General features: G+C 41.6%; 1 protein-coding gene across 1 annotated transcript in view; it reads right to left on the bottom strand.

Moving 5' to 3' along the window:
* LOC126194869 (little elongation complex subunit 2-like) overlaps window positions 1–18,999 on the bottom strand; it is a 221,481-nt gene extending 202,482 nt beyond the window's left edge. The window contains exon 1 of the mRNA XM_049933213.1: window positions 18,907–18,999. Within this exon, the coding sequence (XP_049789170.1) occupies window positions 18,907–18,929 (23 nt within the window). The 5' untranslated portion in view covers window positions 18,930–18,999. The remainder of the gene's footprint in view (window positions 1–18,906) is intronic.
* Window positions 19,000–21,411: the final 2,412 nt, after the last annotated feature.

Genomic DNA, 21,411 nt, shown 5'->3' with positions numbered 1-21,411 from the left:
GACCCCAGGGACATATCCTCGCCCAAGAGATGGAAAATGGGCGGGACACTATTGCAACGACGAAAAAGCCGGCTAAAGGTCTCAATGCATGACGGATACAGTGCACCATGTAAGGCGCCCTTCCCCAATTGGCTCGCTCTTCGGAATAATTTAGAAAGATGGAGGTCAAACCCGAGATGGGACCATCATATAAGGCCGAAACATTTGAGACTCCTTTTAGTCGCCTCTTACGACAGGCAGGAATACCGCGGGCCTATTCTAACCCCCGAACCAGCAGGGGGATGAACACAAGGTGTTCCATAATTTTAAGAATGATTGATTTGACTGATTGATGGAGGCATTGTGGGACTAAACGCCAAGTTCATCAGTCCTGCACTACAAAAACTACTTGCATAAGACAGAGATGTCCACTAAAAGCGAGTGGATCCAGTCAGAGGAGTCAAACTATACAGCGAGGAAGCTACAACCACACAGAGTAGATTACACAAAATGGTATGTCAAATCTAAGAACGGGAAAAAAAAGAGGGGAGAGGTCATGGGAACCATACCCACAAAACATGAAGATAGGTCCCAACCAAAATCACCCTTCCATGGTTCCAGGAGTAAAGCAAAACCTTATAAATGAAAATAAAAACCACTTTCATGTAAGAAACTGAAGACCAGTTCCACCATCCATTAACCACCTGCTAATAATAAAGACAAAGAATCTGGAAGGCTATACTTAATATGAAGGACAAAAGAAGGGGACATTTCACCAATATGTGGGATACCGTCAGTCTAGCTCCATAGCCACATTGTGGGGGTAGCTCGTTACGCAAGAGAAACGATGGGTGAGCCTAGTATAACTGAAGTGTAGATGGCATAAGACTGTGGCCTCCTTCCATGTGGAGCGGAAGGAAGAACGTCAAAGAGCAGTAGGCCCCTCGATTGTGCAGAGTTTATTACTGAGAGCATTGGTGCATCAGATGTTACTCTACTTTTGGGCAAAGAGAGATTTGATGTGTATTCGCTTATCTGCACCGGGAATCATGACAGAAAATGGGGACAAGCATCTACCTCTCTAGCCAAATGGTCAGCCAGTTCATTCCCTGTGTTTTATGACATTCAGATGCTTGTGCTATACCAGTACTGCAACTTGTTTGAACAAAAGCACCACTAGTACACTCTTCTGCCTCCATACTGACTTTCCACAACAGTACTGACCAGTCTGAACTGGAATCTTAAAAATATTAGTAAGCTGTAATTGTTGCTTGTTTCCTTTGTTATTCCGGCCTAACAATGACTCATTCTGTCCCTGAAAACTACCATTGTTTAACTTTCTGTTGCCTAATGGTTCCCAACAATTGCTGCAGCTTTATCTGAAACAAGCTGTCTGCATCATCACTATTACTTGCTAAACCATGTTAAAAGAAACGTAACCAAATACATCTCTGTCAACTTTTATTCTACACAAATGCCTCGCAATAACAAGTTGAAATTTTGCAACATATTATATTATGGTCTACTTATGCAGTGTTTGAAATTTGGCTTGAATATCACTTGTCCCTTTCGTGCTACCACACTTAGAAAATCCATGTTTTTCAGGTAATTTTTCAAATTTTTGTATTTTCGTGTGCATGTAACTCTGTTTGTGTGACTGATATGGGCAAGATGAGTTCTGTGTGTGTTTAGGCCATATTTAGCTCACCACAAAAAAATTTATACCATTTTTGAGTGAATTATATTTGGCAAAGAGGGCACCTACAATATGTACCTTTTAACGTATTACATTTTTTAAATCTCATTTTGGAATTTTTTATTTCCCCTCAGAAATATGTTGGTGTTTTGATTCACAGAGTGTGATCTGTAAGTGGATGTTACTGGGTTGTAGAAGTTTCACTGGACTGTGCAGAATAGTTCCAAAGTTATTAAGACCTGAAGTTGGGTCTGAAGATAGATTGCCAGATGCGGGTTGCAATTTCCGGTTCACGCCACCTTCTTTCACAAGCCATAATTCTGGAACTAATTGGCAGGGGTACTTAAAATTTTGTACATGAGTGTTCCACACTTGGTAGCATTGGTGTGCTAAATTACAGCCAAATCTGAGACTATGAGCTGGAACATTTTCTCAAATTGGTTGAATTGACATGAAATGACCCATTAGCCAGTATACAAAAGAAGTTAAAAAATTCACAAATAGACGAAAGTGGCCAGAACTGGAGCCTTGGCCCTAATTATGGTTTTCAATTTCTTCAACCCAAATACAGAGACCCATGCTAACAGCAATATCATCGAAAGGGAAAAGGATAATCGAGTAACTTTTTATTCATTCTTGTTCCAAAGGTATAAATTAACTGGTTTTTCACTCCTTCATTGTTTATTACTTCATAGATGAAAATAATTAACAAAAGCCCCTACAATACGCCCATGTATTCCTGCCTGTTGTAAGAGGCGACATAAAGGAATCTCTTACTTTTTGGCCTTCAGTTTTATGATCCCCTTTAGGGTTTTACCTCCACACTTCTCAAATTTTTCCAAAGTGCAGGCCATTTGCGGAAGGACACCTTATGCAGTGCATCACATATCCATCATGCTTTATGGTTATCTGCACCTATTATTGTCACGGCTCTGCAACTCCACCCAAAATCCAGCTGTTTGGCCGCGGACTCCCTTTGGGTGCATAATCTCCATCTGTTGTCCACAGTCCTCTTTTGTCACCTTGACAATACTGGATTTTGATGCACCCAGTATTCAGCCCGTTAGCCAGTCAATTGTGGCGGGGCCATCATGTACCCATTTGTTTGTAGCCCTCTGACCACACTGTGATTGCACTACTGATGTCTGAGCTGCAAACTCCCCACTTATGTCAAGAAGTAGTAGCCCATCGTCTTGGGGCATCAGGACTCCGTGCAATGGCCATCATGCCAGGGGGCCTTTACTGTGGCTGGGTGGCATCCAAGGGGAGAGCCCCAGGCCCGAGTGGGTGGCATCTTGGCAGATGATCCAGTATGAAGCAGACCAAGTTATCTTTCGCTGGATACTGAATGGCCCCAGCAGTCTGTAAGATAGGGGAGGTTAAATTCAGTGCTGAGAAGTATGACCCCAAATTGTTCCTGTCCCTAGCTACACCATTGGAAGAACATAGGGTTACAGAAAGAAGAGAGCCATATTTGCCTCATTATTTAGTGTACAGCAGAACTGATAGGGACTCCTTTCTGGCTACGAAGCCTTTATTTTTTTTTTTTTTTTTTTTTTTGTAGAATGCCTGGAGGATAAGTTCGGGGAAGTGTGGCGCTGTCCAAAATGCGCTGCGGATAAGTCGTGATTCAGAAAGCATCCGCAGCTCAGTCACTGTTACTCACCTGTGTTCTCGGTGTGCTCACTTCATCTGGTGTGTGTATAGGGGACCTAAAGGTAATGGGGTTGCTACCAGTGCCTCCATCTTGGTGGCTTTTGAGGGTGACTCGTTACCTGAAAAGGTCAAAGTGATGGTCTATCAATATGATCTAAAATCTCCTACGATGGAGTCCTAAAGTCTGGAAATTCGGGCACATGTCTTCCCTGTGCAATTCCAGCCCTCACGTGTTGAGACCGTAGATGTCCATTGTATCCAAATACTCCATTTGTCCCTCCTCGAGGAAAATTATGGTGTAAAGGACCCTGTACCAGCTGACTTACCAAGAGGCTAATTGAAAATATGAACAGTTACACCCCATTGTCATCTTCACATACTGCAACTAGAACGACAATACCCTTGCTGGCAACGGCAGTCCCCTCGTCTCTGCCTCGAGGTCATCGACTACAGTCCACCCCGTTGATGGTTGGGTGCATTTCTTCTTTTGTTGCTCCCAACACCATCTCTTTTTGGCAACAATTCTTCCCTACACGCCAGGGACATTGGTCCCCAACCCCTATCCGGAGAAGCAACAGCCTGCCCTGGCTCTTCTTGCAAGGAAGGGGGCCCTTGGGACTCTCCCTTCCTAGGTCTCCACCAATGCAAAAGTAGATAGCAACCAGTGGCTGAAGGATGAAGGAGAAATTGGTCACATGAGACCCTGATGACCACCACTCCATACAAGTTCCGCATCTGAGGATGAAGTGGGGGATTCTAGCGTCCCCAGAGTCCCTAGTTCTCGCCAATGCCTCAGCTACAATGGAAATGGATAGGCCTACCCGCACCTATCCGGTGACAGCAGGTGACCCTGAAGGCTTCAACTGCCTCTTTGCTCCCTCCATACCTTCCCAGATCACAGGAAGTGTCATCCTCCAGAGGAATTGCAGTGGTTTTTTCCACCATCTGGCTGAGTTACAGCAACTCTTAAGCATTACAACTGCTTTCTGCAATGCCCTTCAGGAAATCTGGTGTCCAGCAATGCGTGCCCTCGCCCTTCATGGCTATCAGTTGTATTACAAAAATTTTACTGGCTGTAACAGGATGTCGGGTGGAGTGTGTATATATGACGTGACCTTTGTCTATAGAGAACCTGTGCCCCTACAAACACCTTTAGAAGTTGTTGCTGTCAGGATGAGGACAACACAGGAGAGTACCATCTGCAATATATACCTTCCTCGAGATGGTGAAGTACTGTACCGTGTATTGGCTGCACTAATTTCCCAACTCCTCCAATCTTTTCTACTTCTGGGTGATTTTAATGCCCATACCCTTTGTGGGTCGGTACCAATATTACTGGATATGGTGAAGATGCCAAGAATCTACTAACTCAACTCCTAAATACAGGTTCCCATACTCATTTCATTGTGGACGGTCATTGATCTCTTAGTTTGCAGTCCTAGCCTTCTACCATCTATCAACTGGAGAGCTGACTACAACTTCTGTGGTAGTGACCACTTTCCGCTCTTACTGTCCCTCCCCCGGCATCACTTGCCTGGACACTTGCCCAGATGGGCTCTTCCCAAGGCTGACTGGGGCAGTTTCTCCTCTGCTACCACCATTTGACCTCTGTTGCGTGGCAACATCGATGAGGTGATCCAGACCATTACTACTACCATGTTACTGCAGCTGAATTGGCGATACCTTGTTCCTCAGGTCGCCCCTGGCAGAAGATGGTGCCTTGGTTGTCGTCGGAAATCGCAGCGGCCGTTAGGAATTGTAGGTGGGCCCTCCAATATCATAAGTGGCTCTGTGCCCTGGTCCGTCAACTAATCAGACAATGGTAGCAGGAGTGTTGGGAACAGTATGTCTTCACCATCGGAACATGAACCTCTCCTTTGCAGGTTTGAACTAAACTGGGACATCTTTACGGGTATTGGACTGCTGCACGTATACCTGGGATTTCCACATGTGGAACTGTACATACCGATTCAGGCGCAATCACAGAGCATTTTGCCAAGCATTGTATTAGAACCTCTGTGTCGGAGAACTACCACCCCGCCTTTCACACATTAAAAGAGTGCGTGGAACACCACCACCTCTCTTTTCCTATGTGCCAACCTGAGCCTTATAATGCTGTGTTCAGTGAATGGGAATATCTCAGTGCCCCTCCAGACTGTCCTGACACTGCTCCTGGGCCAGACTGCATCCTTCACCAAATGACTAAATATCTGTCAGCAGATTACCAGCGCCGTCTTCAACCGCATCTGCGCATCTGGAGTGGTGAGAAAGTATCATCATTCCAGTGCTAAAACCTGGTAAGAACCTCCTAGATGTGGCTAGCTATCATCCTATTACCCTCACCTCCGTTCTGTGCAAGCTGCACGAACATATGGTGTTCCGGCAGTAGTGTAGGCTCATTGAGCCTAGGAGGTTTTTGGCTCCGTCCCAGCGCAGTTTTCGCGAAGGTCACTCCACCACTGACAACTTAGTCTACCTTCTGAGCAACCTCTTCCCGCCGTCATCACCTCATTGCCGTCTTTTTTGACCCGACGAAAGTCTGTGATAGCACTAGGCAACACCACATCCTCACTCCTTTGCAGGAGTGGGGTCACCGGTGCCCACTCCTGATTTGCATACAGAACTTTTGTCACTCCACACCTTCAGAATTCGAGTTGGTGCTTAACACAGATTCCCCATATCCAAGAGAATGGGATACCACAGGGCTCTGTACTGAGTGTCACACTCTTCTTAGTGGCCATTAATGGTCTCACAGCAGCAGTAGGGTTCTCCGTATCACCCTTCTTATATGCTGATGACTTTTGTATTTCCTTCTGCTCATCTACTTTTGGTGTGCCCAAACATCGACTGCAGTGAGGCATACGAAAGGCACAGTCATGGGTCCTCACCCACAGCTTTCAGTTTTCAGCCACCAAGACTTGCGTCATGCACTTCTGTCATCGTTGTTCTGTCCTCCCACATCCAGAACTTTATCTTGGTGACTTAACGTAGCGGAGACGTATTGCTTTTTAGGACTGGTTTTTGATGCCCGCTTAACTTGGCTTCCCCATCTTCGTCAGCTTAAGCAAAAGTGCTGGTGACATCTTAACATTCTCCGCTGCCTGAACCATACTGACTGGGGTGCACATCACCCTACACTGTTGCCGCTGTACAAAGCCCTTGTACAGTCCTGTCTTGAGAGCAGGGCACATGGTACAACATCGCTCTCAGCATTGTGGATGCTGGACCCTGTACACCACTGTGGAGTTCGACTTGCGATGGGGGCTTACGAAACATACCCACTGAACAGCCTACTCGTGGAAGCTGGGGTTTCTCCATTGCGAATCAGGCGACAACAACTGCTTGCCAATTATACTACATAATATTCACAGCTCGCATAAACATTCAAATTACCGTCTCATTTTCCTTAGCACGGCGATCCATCTCCTGCAGTGTCTGCCCAGATCAAGGATTCCATGTCCTTCTACTAACTTTCCTGCAGGTCCACTCACGTACATCTCCATGGTCCATGCCTCAACCACAGCTTTGTCTTGACCTATTGCAAGGCCCGAATGACTCAGTTCCTTGTGAGGCCTTCTTTGCGATTTCCAGGCCTCAGTAATAGTTTGCACTCATGGCTTGGTGGTTGATGGCCACATTGGCTTTGCTTATGCTCACGTTGGATGTAATGAACAGTGCTTCTTGCCAGATGGCTGCAGTGTTTTCACTGCAGACTTGGTGGCCATCTCTTGTGCCCATGAAGATATTTCCTCCCGCGCGAATGAGTCCTTCCCCATCTGTAGTGACTCTTTAAGGAGCCTACAAGCTCTCAACCAGTACTTCCCTCGGCATCCTTTGGTAATAAGTATCCAGGAGTTTGTTGGTAATGACTATCCAGGCGTCTGTTTATGCCCCCAAAAACTGTAGACGTTCAGTGGCCTTCATCTGGACCCCATGCCATATTGGAATCGTGGGAAATGAACTTCCTGGCAGGCTGGCGAAAAAGGCTACCGGTAAAGCGATAAACCGACCCTGGAGGATTGACACACCGGACACTGGTCTCCAATCGGTCTTACACCCTACAGTTTTCAGGATCTGGAATACCAAATGGCACACCCCAAGTACACCAAATAAACTACATCTTATCGAGGAGACAATAAACATGTGGAGGTCATCCACGCTAGCACTCACGGGGGCTCCATTGTCCTTTGCCGGATCGACATCGGCCTTACTTGGCTGACTCATGGTCACCTCCTCCGTCGCAAGGACTGCTGCAGCTCTCGATTGACAGTAGTCCACATTTTGCTGGACTGTCCCAATGTAGGCACCCTGATACTGTCTTTTAACGTTCCAGGCATGCTACCTAAGGTGTTAGGAGACAGCGCCTCAACGGTTGATCTACTTTTACGCTTTATTCGAGAGGGGAGTATTTATCACTCAATCTAAGGGTGGGTGTGTGGCTCTCTCCCCCAGACCTTCACTCTACCTAAATTTTAACTCTTTCTTGCTCCCTGTGGTGCTTCTGTTCGTCTTCTTTCTTTTACCATTTGTATTTCTTTTGCCTTGTGCTTAAGGCTGGAGATTTTACTGTGTTGTAGGGTGTCTTTCTCATCCTTTTCTATCCTTGCGATCATCCAGGATACCTGCCTTGGAAAAAGGGACTGATAACCCAGCAGTTTAGTCTTTCTACTCCCCAAAACCAACCAACCAATTAACAAAATTCACATTCATGCGTACATTGTGTTGACTTAACATTTCCTCTTGTTTAACAACATTTATTTTGGTTTAAAAACTTGAAAAGTGAAAGTAATATGTAATAAAAACAAGATTAAACACTTTTCTTAATGTGCAGGCAAGAAATCTATTTATGTAATGCTCTGAACTGATTGTGTATGTTGTGGCATGTGCTCTACACAGGATATTCTCTGCCTATACCTATTGATTCTAACAGATAATTTGGTGGTAGTCATGACCATTTAAAAGGCTGAACAATGTTTATATAACAGCTGGTATATGACATGTAGCTTCACCGTTGGCTCTCCCTTGATAATAAATGTTTTGCCAGTTACAGGACGGGTAGGAAGGTGCATAGGGCAAGTCTTAGCGATTTCACTTTTTTTTTTTTTTTTAATATTGAAACAGTGTTTAAGTATAGTAGTGAATGACCTATTCCAATGGACAGTTGAGCTAGGCCTCTAAATAACACAGCATACAGTAATAATTATGATTAGTGTGACCAGTTATAGTCTTTTTAAGATTTTTTTAATATTTTGCTGTGTAATGGAGAAATTCAGTGTCGAGGACGTTACTGACAGCAATTGTCATTTACTAAACAACGTCAAACAAAAAGTACAGTCCACCAAAGAGCTGTCAGAAACTAAGTTCACTCTCTTAAAAATTAGAAAGGAAGCAGATATGTCAACGTAAAAACTGTCTCCGTGATCAACTTATGTTTCTTAAAAAAATATGAATTTTTAAAATGGTTTACCCTTTCAGAAAACAGATCATCAATTTAAAAAAAGCTGGGACCTGTGGTAGCCAAGCATGTACTCTTGATACTGAACTTGTAGAGAGTGGTGGTCATCAGGGTCTCATGTGCCTTAACCAATTTCTCCTTCATCCTTCATCCACTGGTTGCTATCTACTTTTTCATTGGTGGAGACCTAGGAAGGGAGAGTCCCAAGGCCCCCTTCCTTGCAAGAAGAGCCAGGGCAGGCTGTTGCTTCTCCGGATAGGGGTTGGGGACCAATGTCCCTGGCGTGTAGGGAAGAATTGTTGCCAAAAAGAGATGGTTTTGGGAGCAACAAAAGAAGAAATGCGCCCGACCATCAACGGGGTGGACTGTAGTCGATGACCTCGAGGCAGAGACGAGGGGACTGCCGTTGCCAGCAAGGGTATTGTCGTTCTAGTTGCAGTATGTGAAGATGACAATGGGGTGTAACTGTTCATATTTTCAATTAGCCTCTTGGTAAGTCAGCTTGTACAGGGTCCTTTACACCATAATTTTCCTCGAGGAGGGACAGATGGAGTATTTGGATACAATGGATATCTACGGTCTCAACACGTGGGGCTGGAATTGCACAGGGAAGACATGTGCCCGAATTTCCAGACTTTAGGACTCCATCGTAGGAGATAGACCATCACTTTGACCTTTTCAGGTAACGAGTCACCCTCAAAAGCCAACAAGATAGAGGCACTGGTAGCAACCCCGCTACCTTTAGGTCCCCTATACACGCACCAGATGAAGTGAGCACACCGAGAACACAGGTGAGTAACAGTGACTGAGCTGCGGATGCTTTCTGAATCACGACTTATACGCAGCGCATTTTGGACAGCGCCACACTTCCCCAAACTTATCCTCCAGGCATTCTACAAAAAAAAAAAAAAAAAAAAAAAAAAAAGAGAGAGAGAGAGAGAGAGAGAGAGAGCGAGAGAGAGAGAGAGAGAGAGGCTTCGTAGCCAGAAAGGAGTCCCTATCAGTTCTGCTGTACACTAATTAATGAGGCGAATATGGCTCTCTTCTTTCTGTAACCCTATGTTCTTCCAATGGTGTAGCTAGGGACAGGAACAATTTAGGGTCATACTTCTCAGCACTGAATTTAACCTCCCCTATCTTACAGACTGCTGGGGCCATTCAGTCTCCAGCGAAAGATAACTTGGTCTGCTTCATACTGGATCATCTGCCAAGATGCCACCCACTCGGGCCTGGGGCTCTCCCCTTGGGTGCCACCCAGCCACAGTAAAGGCCCCCTGGCATGATGGCCATTGCAAGGAGTCCTGATGCCCCAAGACGATGGGCTACTACTCCTTGACATAAGTGGGGAGTTTGCAGCTCAGACATCAGTAGTGCAATCCCAGTGTTGTCAGAGGGCTACCAACAAATGGGTACATGATGGCCCCGCCACAATTGACTGGCTAACGGGCTGAATACTGGGTGCATCAAAATCCAGTATTGTCAAGGGGACAAAAGAGGACTGTGGACAACAGATGGAGATTATGCACCCAAAGGGTGTTCGCGGCCAAACAGCTGGATTATGGGTGGAGTTGCAGAGCCGTGACAATAATAGGTGCAGATAACCATAAAGCATGATGGATATGTGATGCACTGCATAAGGTGTCCTTCCGCAAATGGCCTGCACTTTGGAAAAATTTGAGAAGTGTGGAGGTAAAACCCTAAAGGGGATCATAAAACTGAAGGCCAAAAAGTAAGAGATTCTTTTACGTCGCCTCTTACAACAGGCAGGAATACACGGGCGTATTCTAACCCCCGAACCTGCAGGGGCTTTTGTTAATTATTTTCATCTATGAAGTAATAAACAATGAAGGAGTGAAAAACCAGTTAATTTATACCTTTGGAACAAGAATGAATAAAAAGTTACTCGATTATCCTTTTCCCTTTCGATGATATTGCTGTTAGCATGGGTCTCTGTATTTGGGTTGAAGAAATTGAAAACCATAATTAGGGCCAAGGCTCCAGTTCTGGCCACTTTCGTCTATTTGTGAATTTTTTAACTTCTTTTGTATACTGGCTAATGGGTCATTTCATGTCAATTCAACCAATTTGAGAAAATGTTCCAGCTCATAGTCTCAGATTTGGCTGTAATTTAGCACACCAATGCTACCAAGTGTGGAACACTCATGTACAAAATTTTAAGTACCCCTGCCAATTAGTTCCAGAATTATGGCTTGTGAAAGAAGGTGGCGTGAACCGGAAATTGCAACCCGCATCTGGCAATCTATCTTCAGACCCAACTTCAGGTCTTAATAACTTTGGAACTATTCTGCACAGTCCAGTGAAACTTCTACAACCCAGTAACATCCACTTACAGATCACACTCTGTGAATCAAAACACCAACAACATATTTCTGAGGGGAAATAAAAAATTCCAAAATGTGATTTAAAAAATGTAATACGTTAAAAGGTACATATTGTAGGTGCCCTCTTTGCCAAATATAATTCACTCAAAAATGGTATAAATTTTTTTGTGGTGAGCTAAATATGGCCTAAACAAACACAGAACTCATCTTGCCCATATCAGTCACACAAACAGAGTTACATGCACACGAAAATACAAAAATTTGAAAAATTACCTGAAAAACATGGATTTTCTAAGTGTGGTAGCACGAAAGGGACAAGTGATATCCAAGCCAATTTCAAACACTGCATACGTAGACCATAATATAATATGTTGCAAAATTTCAACTTGTTATTGCGAGGCATTTGTGTAGAATAAAAGTTGACAGAGATGTATTTGGTTACGTTTTTTTTTAACATGGTTTAGCATGTAATAGTGATGATGCAGACAGCTTGTTTCAGATAAAGCTGCAGCAATTGTTGGGAACCATTAGGCAACAGAAAGTTAAACAATGGTAGTTTTCAGGGACAGAATGAGTCATTGTTAGGCAGGAACAACAAAGGAAACAAGCAACAATTACAGCTTACTAATATTTTTAAGATTCCAGCTCAGACTGGTCAGTACTGTTGTGGAAAGTCAGTATGGAGGCAGAAGAGTGTACTAGTGGTGCTTTTGTTCAAACAAGTTGCAGTACTGGCAGAGCACAAGCATCTGAATGTCATAAAACAACATATAGAACAAAAGGTGGCATTCACTTTGTACAGTATGATCTGGATGAATTGGACCAAGATTTGTTGCTATGGAGATCCGGGATACATCCTGTGGGCACAAGTAGCACAGTTCCAGGAAACTTTAGTGTTTGTTATCATCATATGAGAGTGTTCCTGGATAAGTATTCTTTCCTACAAAGAAGTTGTTTTGATCCATTTCGGATCCATAAGAAGACAGTGAAGTGTAGCCTCAGAGATACTGATGTAAAATCAATATTGAAAGTGAATCAGTTCATGGGACTTAACATGAAACCAGGACAAAAGTTATGTTCCAGGTGTGTTACACTGCTAAAAAATGAAGAATATTCTGATAATTTACATGACAGTGACGAAGAGTATCAGCCACCTACAACCACAACGGCAGAGCAATTAAATACTTCAGTGACTGCTCTTGGTTTGTCTCCCATGAAGACACACAAAGTTGGGAAAAGAGACAGGCCCAGCTATGGTAGAAGAAAACTACAAGAAGCTCAAATGGAATTAAAACACAAAATAGCTGACACACTAATGGTGGAAGAGGAAGAACTATCTGCTCCAAAGGAACAGACATCATGCCAGAAATGCTCTGATTTGGACAAAATTGTGCATGATTTGAAAGAACAATGTGCCATATCCACAGGCCACAAAAAAGTAGCTATTCTTACCCTTGCACCTTCTAGCTGGTCTATTGACTACACTGCAAAGGCATTCAATGTTTCTACATATATGGTAGAGCAAGCTAGGAAAATAAAAGCAACACAAGGAGTGCTTCCACAACTTCAGCAGGCTCAGGGTAAGCAATTGAGTTCAGAAATAAAGGTGCTAGTGTCGGAGTTTTATGAAAATAATGACTACAGCCGAATAATGCCTGGAAAAAAGACTATGTAATGGTGAAAATGGGAAATGTACGTCTACAGATGCAAAAAAGACTGTTGCTATGCAACATATCATAATTATATGTAGAAATCAAGGAAAAGTATCCCAATACCAAAGTAGGTTTATCATCTTTTTTCAATCTTCGGCCAAAATGGGTTGTGCCTGTAAGTGCAAGGGGCACACACAATGTTTGTGTATGTGAGACCCATAAAATGATAAGCTGATGTTTGCTGCTATAAAGGATTCTGGTCTGGGTTACAAAGGTGCAATGAAGCTGCTAGCGTGTGACATCAGTTCCTACCAGTGCATGATACACAGGTGTGAAAAGTGACCTGGTAAGGCAAATCTTGCAGAACACATGAATAACAAACTGTATGGTGAACTCCTTATGGATGACGATGAACTTATTTCTTATAAACAATGGACACACTTGGATTGCACAAGACTTGTAACAAAGCAAAGTACAGTGGAAGATTTTGTTGAAATGTGTTGTCAAAAAATGGACAAACTGACCACACACAGCTTCACAGCAACAGCACAATCGGCTTATCTCCAGTTTTGTAAGGATAATTTGATACAAGATGAAATTATAGTAATACCAGACTTTTTCTGAAAATTATGCATTTATAGTTAGATGCCATCCAAGGATATCATTGGGACAACAGTCAAGCAACTCTCCAGCCATTTGCAATTTACTATAGAGGTGAATGAGGAGATGTGTCTGTCATGAACCTGTGCGTTTTTAGTGACTGTTTAATTCATGATGCCATTGAAGTTCATGCCCACATTCGCACTGTCATGGCATATGTGAAAAACAAGCTGCCTCACATACCTTTTGCAAAATACTTCAGTGATGGGGCAGCTAGTCAGTACAAAAACTGTAAAAATCTCAAAAATTTATGCATGCATTACCATGATTTTCAGATTCACGCAGAATGGAATTTTTTCGCAACAAGTCATGGTAAAAATGAATGTGATGGTATTGGTGCTACCATTAAGTGCATAGCATCACGAGCTAGTCTGCAGCACCCTACAGAAGGTCACATTCTAACACCTCTTCAATTATTTACCTGGGTACAGAAAAATATCTCTGGCATACATTCTATGTTTCGAAAGATGAGGTGAAATCAGTCTCAGAGTTGCTAAAAAGCAGACTACAACACGTTAAAACTGTTGCAGGCACAAGGAGCCATCATCACTTCTCTCCAGTGGACTCTGACAATGTGCAGATGAGCAGACTGTCCGGTTATAACTATAGGTTCATGCACAACATGTGTCTTCATAGTGTGTCTGACTCAGGATTCAGAAGCAAAAGCAGCAACATACAACCTAGTTGCTATGTTATTGCTGTTTATGATGACAAATGGTACTTAGGATGTGTTGCAGAGTGCTGTGAAGCAGAAGGTGATGTATTTGTGAACTTCATGGCACCAGCAGGACCAGCAACATCATTTCATTGGCCACGTTTGGCAGACAGGTGTTGGATTCCTTTTGAACATGTTCTTATGACAGTTCCAGTTCCTACCACAGTGTCAGGAAGACAGTACAATTTGCCACTCAATGTACAGAGTACAGTAGTTAAAGTGTGGGAGAACTTCTGTTCGAAGCACAATCGACTGGTTTTTAGCAGTTAAGGTGCAGTAAACATTAATGATAGGTTGTGTTAATCTATCTATATGTTGTTGCTTAGTGATTTAACAGTTGTGGGAGAGGATAAGAAGAGGCAGAACAGTTTATGATATGTTTTTACAAAATTGTGTTGTGGAACAAAGGCCACATCACCAAATACATGTCAACTTCCATTGTACACAAATGTCTTGCAATAACATGCTGAAATTTTGAGATATATATCATTATGGTCTACTTATGCAGTGTGTGAAATTTGGCTTGGATACCACTTGTCCCTTTTGTGCTACCACACTTCGAAAATCCATGTTTTTCAGGTAATTTTTCAAATTTTTGTATTTTCGTGTGCATGTAACTCAGTTTTTGTGATGGGCATGATGAGTTCTGTGTGTTAAGGCCACATTAAGCTTACCACAAAAAATTTATACCCTTTTTGAGTGAATTACATTTGGCATAGAGGGCACCTACAATATGGATCTTTTAACATATTACATTTTTTAATCACATTTTGGAATTTTTTATTTTCCCTAAGAAATATGTTGTTGGTGTTTTGATTCATGGAGTGTGTTCTCTAAATGGATGTTACTGGGTCGTAAAAATGGCACTGGACTGTGTGGAATAGTTCCAAAGTTATTAAGACCTGAAGTTGGGTCTGGAGATAGATTGCCAGATGTGGGTTGCAATTTCCAGGTCACGCCAACTTCTTTCACAAGTCATAATTCTGGAACAAATTGGCAGGGGAAACTAATACTTTGTACATGAGTGTTTCACACATGGTAGAATTAGTGTACTGAATTTCAGTCAAATCTGAAACTTTGTGCTGGAGCCCCTGGTTGAACTGACATGGAATGACCCTTATTATAAACGACACAACGTGCTATTCAATTTGATACAGAATGTCTTCTTGGTTTGTTCTTGTTTGGATTCATAATTTTCTGAAAAGGGCTGTGTTGAAGAAATTGAATTTTGTAGAGTTTTTCTATAAGCAATGCTTAACCAGTTTCTAATATTCTACATGTTTAAATAAATCATAAGAAGAAAATTAATCAGTTGGGAGATAAAGTTCAGTTTTATAATTCCATTTCTCAGACGTTTAAATATGGTACAACTCATTAACTATTCTACTTCTATGGCCATTAACAGACCCACACTATTCTTGGTTCTCTGTTAAGGCCATGGTAGAGACATGTATGCCCCCTCCCCCCCTCCTTCAATGGGAGCTACAGTACAAGTGCAGGTTGTGATGCATGAACGATTACATATGGAAGTTTGGGTCTGGAAGGCGACCCCTCGCATAAAGCAGTAAATCCGAGTTCAAGTCCCACTCCGGCACAAATTTTCATTGTCGTGATTCCATTATATAGCAACTGAAAATACATTTCATGTAGACACATATGTGACCTGTTTTGAATGTCTCTAGAAATTTACTTGAAACATCACAATACACAGTTGTTCTATATTTTAACAAGACAAATTTTGTGTAAGCCGGATTATTTGAAATATTTCTGGTATTTTTATATCAAGATAGATCTAGCTCATGGCCTTGCCTGAGTATCTCATATTAATTTAGCTATCCCTGCAAAATAGTACGACATGCAATACAAATCATGAAAAGATAACATTTTTCAACTCAAGGTTTTAGAGGCAACCAAAGAATAAGAGATTTCAGTATTCTCTCAGTGAAGTTACTAATGCACTGGAATGTTTTGAGGGAACGAAGATTGCTATTGCAAGCAAGTTACACAATGCTCCAGGACAACAAGAAATAATATTTCTGGTCTATCTCCCTGAAAATCTACAAGGCACTGCAGCCCAAATTCCGTCATGGAGGGGGGGGATTATGCACTTTGGTCTGGACTGTTTGGGGTTCCCAGTTACCAAGGAAACTATGTGTGCCTATGCATAAACTCACTGAAAATGTAAAATCTGTTAAGTTCTAAGGCTACACTGCAAACAATCAAGCCGCAAAAAAAAAAAAATTATGTACAGCTTTCTTAAGAGAGAGGAAACTTTCTCACAAAAAGGTGCTGAATGTTAATGGAGCTCGAATCTGTTACTGGGGAGAAAAATAAGAAACTGGTTCCAGGAAGTATCTGAAACTCTGAATAATAAGGATATGTTATACGGCCCTAACAGAGTTTTCAATATGGGTGAGACCTCTTTTTTTGACTCCTGATGGGGAATTAATCGTACGTTGTTTCTAGACAAATCATTGCAATACCTTTTGTTAACTGTTTTTCTGCATGTCTCAATTGCTGCAACTTTTAATTACACATTAAATTCTAGAAACTTTAGCACACTGCCAAATCCACATGGTTTGAGACAAAGAAGAAATATTTTGTTCCCTTAATCAGATTCATAAAAGTAACAACAATGCTAAGTTCTATCAAAATCTGAGACAATGGCTATCAAATCATTTTTAGTCATGGAATGACCCAAGTGTAATAATTGCAGACTTCAAGAAGATTCTAATAATTCCAATTCCCGGGAAAGCTGGTACTGAGAGGTATGAATATTTCATAAGTTTAAGTTTATGGTTGCAAAATGGTAACACAAATTATTTACAGATGAATGGGAAAACTGGTAGATTTCAGAGAAATGTACAAACACATGAGGCAGTACAGACTACACATCTTCTTAGATGATAGGTTAAGGAAAGCCAAACCTATATTTATGACTTTTGTAGATTTATAGAAAGCTTTTGACAATGCTGACTGGAATACTCTAGTTGAAAATGAAGGAAGCAGTTGAAAATGAAGGAAGCAGGGATAACATACAGGGAGTGTGTGGTTATATACAACTTGTTTCGAACCCAGAGAGCAGTTATATGGATCAAGGGGCATGAATGGGGATAAGTGGTTGAGAAGGGAGTGAGACAGGGTTGTAGCCTATTCCTTTCACACATTCAGTAAGCATTAAACAAAAGTTTAATTTGGAGGGTGAAGTTAAGTTCAAGTAGAAGAAATTAAAACAGTGACATTTGCAAACGACATTTTAATTCTGTCAGAGAAAGTAACGGACTTGGAACAGCAGTTGAATGGAACGGACAGTGTTTTGAAAGGATATAAAATTAGCATCAGCAAAAGCAAAACAAGGGTAACATGATGTAGTCTTATTAAATCAAACAATGCCAAGGTAATTAGATCAGGAAATGAGACACTATAGTAGAAGATGAATTTTGCTATTTCGACAGCAAAATAAATGACAACTGAAGTAGAGAAGATATAAACTGTGGACTGGCAAAGGCAAGAAATGTATTTCCAAAGAAGCAAAATATGTTAACATGGAATATAGATTTAATTATCAGGAAGGCTTTTCTCAAATTATTTCTCTGGAATGTAGCCTTGTGTGGAAGTGAAATGTGGATGATACACCGTTTACAGAATAGAATAGAAGCTTTTGAAATATGGTGCTGCAGAAAATTGCTGAAGATTTGACGGGTAGATCATGTAACCATAAGATATTGTAAGTCATCAATGGATCACCAACTTAGTACTGGAGATAAGTTTCAGGTGTTAAAATTGTAGGGGGGAGACCACGAGATGAAGTCCATAAGTACGTTGAAAAGGATGTAGGTCGCAGCAGTTACTCAGGGATACATGCACAGTATAGACAACCAAGAGCTGCATCACACAAGTCTCTGAACTAAAGATCACAATCCATTTTTGTAGCTCAGTGTAAACTATAATATGGGATTCATGTCACAGTGGTAATATTATTATTGTAATCTTGACACCATCTGTCCAAGCATGGCTGGTGAAATACACGATTGGCAACAATAGTAATTAACCTACACTCACACATTTCCTCAGTTCATTTTTTTAAGATTATCATTATTACTACAATCGTAGCCGATTTTAATTACCTGAAAATGTGTAATTACAACTGCTTGTTACATGCTTTTTTTCCCATAAAGGTCTAAGTCTTAAACTTTGTAGAAATTGTTTATAATGCTTGTATGTCGGTTGTAACAGATCCGTTATTGACTTAAAGAAGCGTGATCAACGTACGTAAAACAAATTAATTATTTCATAACAGCTGTCACATTGTCAATGAATAAAATGACATGTACCAAAGGCGTTAATCAGCCAAGGAAATGCTACAAACAGAGAGTGCACATTTCTGTAACCCTCTCTCGCAAAATGACGACATTCGCACTTAATAACGTATAAAAGAAACACAAACCCTTAATGTTTAGCTCAATGTCAAGTTTCCTCAAAATAGCCTACTTCCAATGCATTGGGGATACAGAGTTTTGTAAACAATGAAAAATACACTTAATGTAACAAATTCTGCTTGTCTAGCTTTACCATAAAACATATCAAAAAATGTTGGCCATATTTTAAAACATAAAGTTACGATAAATTGAGACACACTCTTCCACAACACGTAAAATATGTACGCCCGTATTACACAATGCACAAACATCTTTCTGTGCGTGACATTAGCCGGAAAAAAATAAACAAATCTAATATCACTTCAACCTTACCATATTTTCCTATACTCTTCCATAGCAAGTATCGGGATTTTTAAACAATCAACACATGGCGCTGTCACAACATTCAAACAATGACGCTACAAAGTTCTGAAACGAAAGCTACCCCACATCTATTAACCATAACGATAACAAAACTCTCATTTGAATATCATCTTTGGTTAACCAGCAGTATTTTAGTAGTTCGAGTAAACCTTATGGGAAGAAACTAATTTCTCCTCAAATAAAGATTTAAAGGGAGATTACGGCGAGAAAGGTCAATATGACCTCTCCGGAAAACACGAAACTTTGGCATAAATTGCCAATGCAATCCATGACTTACCAGAAGAAGATCTCCATAAGGAGACGCAACATTTAATAACATCTAGCAAAAGACCAGCTGCAATAACAAATACATTATCAGATAAGCGATCGGCATCTTAGACATTTAACAACTTAGGTTACCGTACCTTAAGATCAGTCCAGGAAAACAAGAAAGAAGATGTCGGTCATCCAATAGAGTTTGTGCCCGACAAAAAGAAAATTCTTCACGGAAAACAGAAGATGTTTCCATTAGAACAAGACACTTCCAGTATCTCAGGTAGGAGAAGAGGTAAGAGTCATAATAAGGTTAATCAGTTTATGAGAAACACAAATTCAACAGCTGTGGAAAATTCTCAAGTTAACCCTGAGGGTAATCCTGCATAAAGAGCCACACAACATGTAACGATCCATACTAGTTTTACTCTTATTCAACAAAATGCCAGCAACATATCTCCAGAAAGTTTTGCACATTTTCAGAGACCTCAAAATTTTTACAAAACTACTGATACTGGACCATTTGTGGCAGACCAGAGAAAAAAAATAGGTCGTGTGCACCCAATACCCTTAGGAAAGTTTTTGTATCTCTCCCTGGCAGAAATCAAGAATGCACTCATCAGCATCTCTTCTGTTGGCAAAAATGAAATAAAAATATAATTAAAATCTTGAGACAAAAGATTTTTTTTGTTTATAACAAAGTAGTAAAGAAAAAAATATGGAGCCTAAATTCTCTCCTTTCTTTTTCATAAACCAGGAGTAATCAGAAAAATCGACATGGCCCTGGTAAAAGCGGAGATTTTGGATGTTATGTAATTTGTTTACCCAGGTTTACCAAAAAATGTTGTTCAGATCAAATAGTGAAATTACAAGCCTTACTGGAGACAGTATCAGTACATGGAAGAAGATGCCCTGTTGATTTATATGAGGGTTGGAACTTTAATAGTGGCAACTACTTATTTACACCTCATACAGAATAGATACATGTTTCAAAGTTTTACTGCCCTTCAACCAAGAGCTGCATTACACAGGTACTGAAGATCACAATCCAGCATTGTGTATAACGTGTTGCCAGCGATGTAGAAGTCACAGGATACTCTTAGCATTGGCAGTTGTGCTGACAGTTCGAGCGGCGCGGTCTATTACCCGACGAATTTGTAGCAGTTCTGAAGTGAATGCCGTGAAGTGTTTCCTTCAGCCGGCCGCGGTGGTCTCGCGGTTCTAGGCGCGCAGTCCGGAGCCGTGCGATTGCTACGGTCGCAGGTTCGAATCCTGCCTCGGGCATGGATGTGTGTGATGTCCTTAGGTTAGTTAGGTTTAAGTAGTTCTAAGTTCTAGGGGACTGATGACCACAGCAGTTGAGTCCCATAGTGCTCAGAGCCATTTGAACCATTTTTTTTTGTTTCCTTCAGTTTAGAAATCGAGTTGAACGTACGAGCGTTCACGTCAGGGGAGTGCAGTAGGTGGTACAGCACATAGCAGCCTTATCAGTCAAACAAATCAGTAACAGCTTGCACTGTATGTGCTTGAGCATTGTCCTGCAAAATGATGGTCAGGTCCTGCAGAAAGTGTCATCACTTCTGTCGCTATGCTGTTCATGTTTGGAATACAACCTACGACCAGCTTAAAGACAGAAGTGATGACACTTTCTGCAGGACCTGACCATCATTTTGCGGACAATGCTGTTCAGGATCGCTACTTGGTGTGGAACACGACAGGCAGCAGCATGTTTGACCTGCTCAAGTTGATCTACCACTAATTCAGTAATCTCTCGAAAGAAATACGCCCAAGGATTAGGTAATTTGGCAAATGCTGTGTCTAACTTCACAGAAGATACAACAACACCACCCCTGGGCTGGCTCTTGGTTCCCCTTTGATATAGCAAGTCCCGCTGTTCAGACCTCCTGCCATCCAATTCTAGACATGTAAGCTTAAACTACAATTCATTAACCAAAGACCTCAACTCGACAGTTAATTTTTTATGATTATCTGGCAAACCGAATATGCCCAAATTCTCTATCCGATTGGTTAAATGCACTAACTGTGCCCGCACCCTATCCAATTGACTGTCACTAGATTGAGTGCCTTCCAAAACACCAGTGTTGTCCTCAAGGCCCCTAACAGCCTTAAACAAATATTCCAAGGCTGCTTCTGTCTCGCCCACCACCGCCGGCGTGACATCAACCAGTAGCACGCAAGCGG

The sequence above is a fragment of the Schistocerca nitens genome, chromosome 7 (assembly GCF_023898315.1).
Source record: "Schistocerca nitens isolate TAMUIC-IGC-003100 chromosome 7, iqSchNite1.1, whole genome shotgun sequence".
Taxonomy (NCBI): domain Eukaryota; kingdom Metazoa; phylum Arthropoda; class Insecta; order Orthoptera; family Acrididae; genus Schistocerca; species Schistocerca nitens.
Note: the sequence above shows the minus strand (reverse complement) of the source record. Positions and strands in the feature narration are given on the sequence as shown.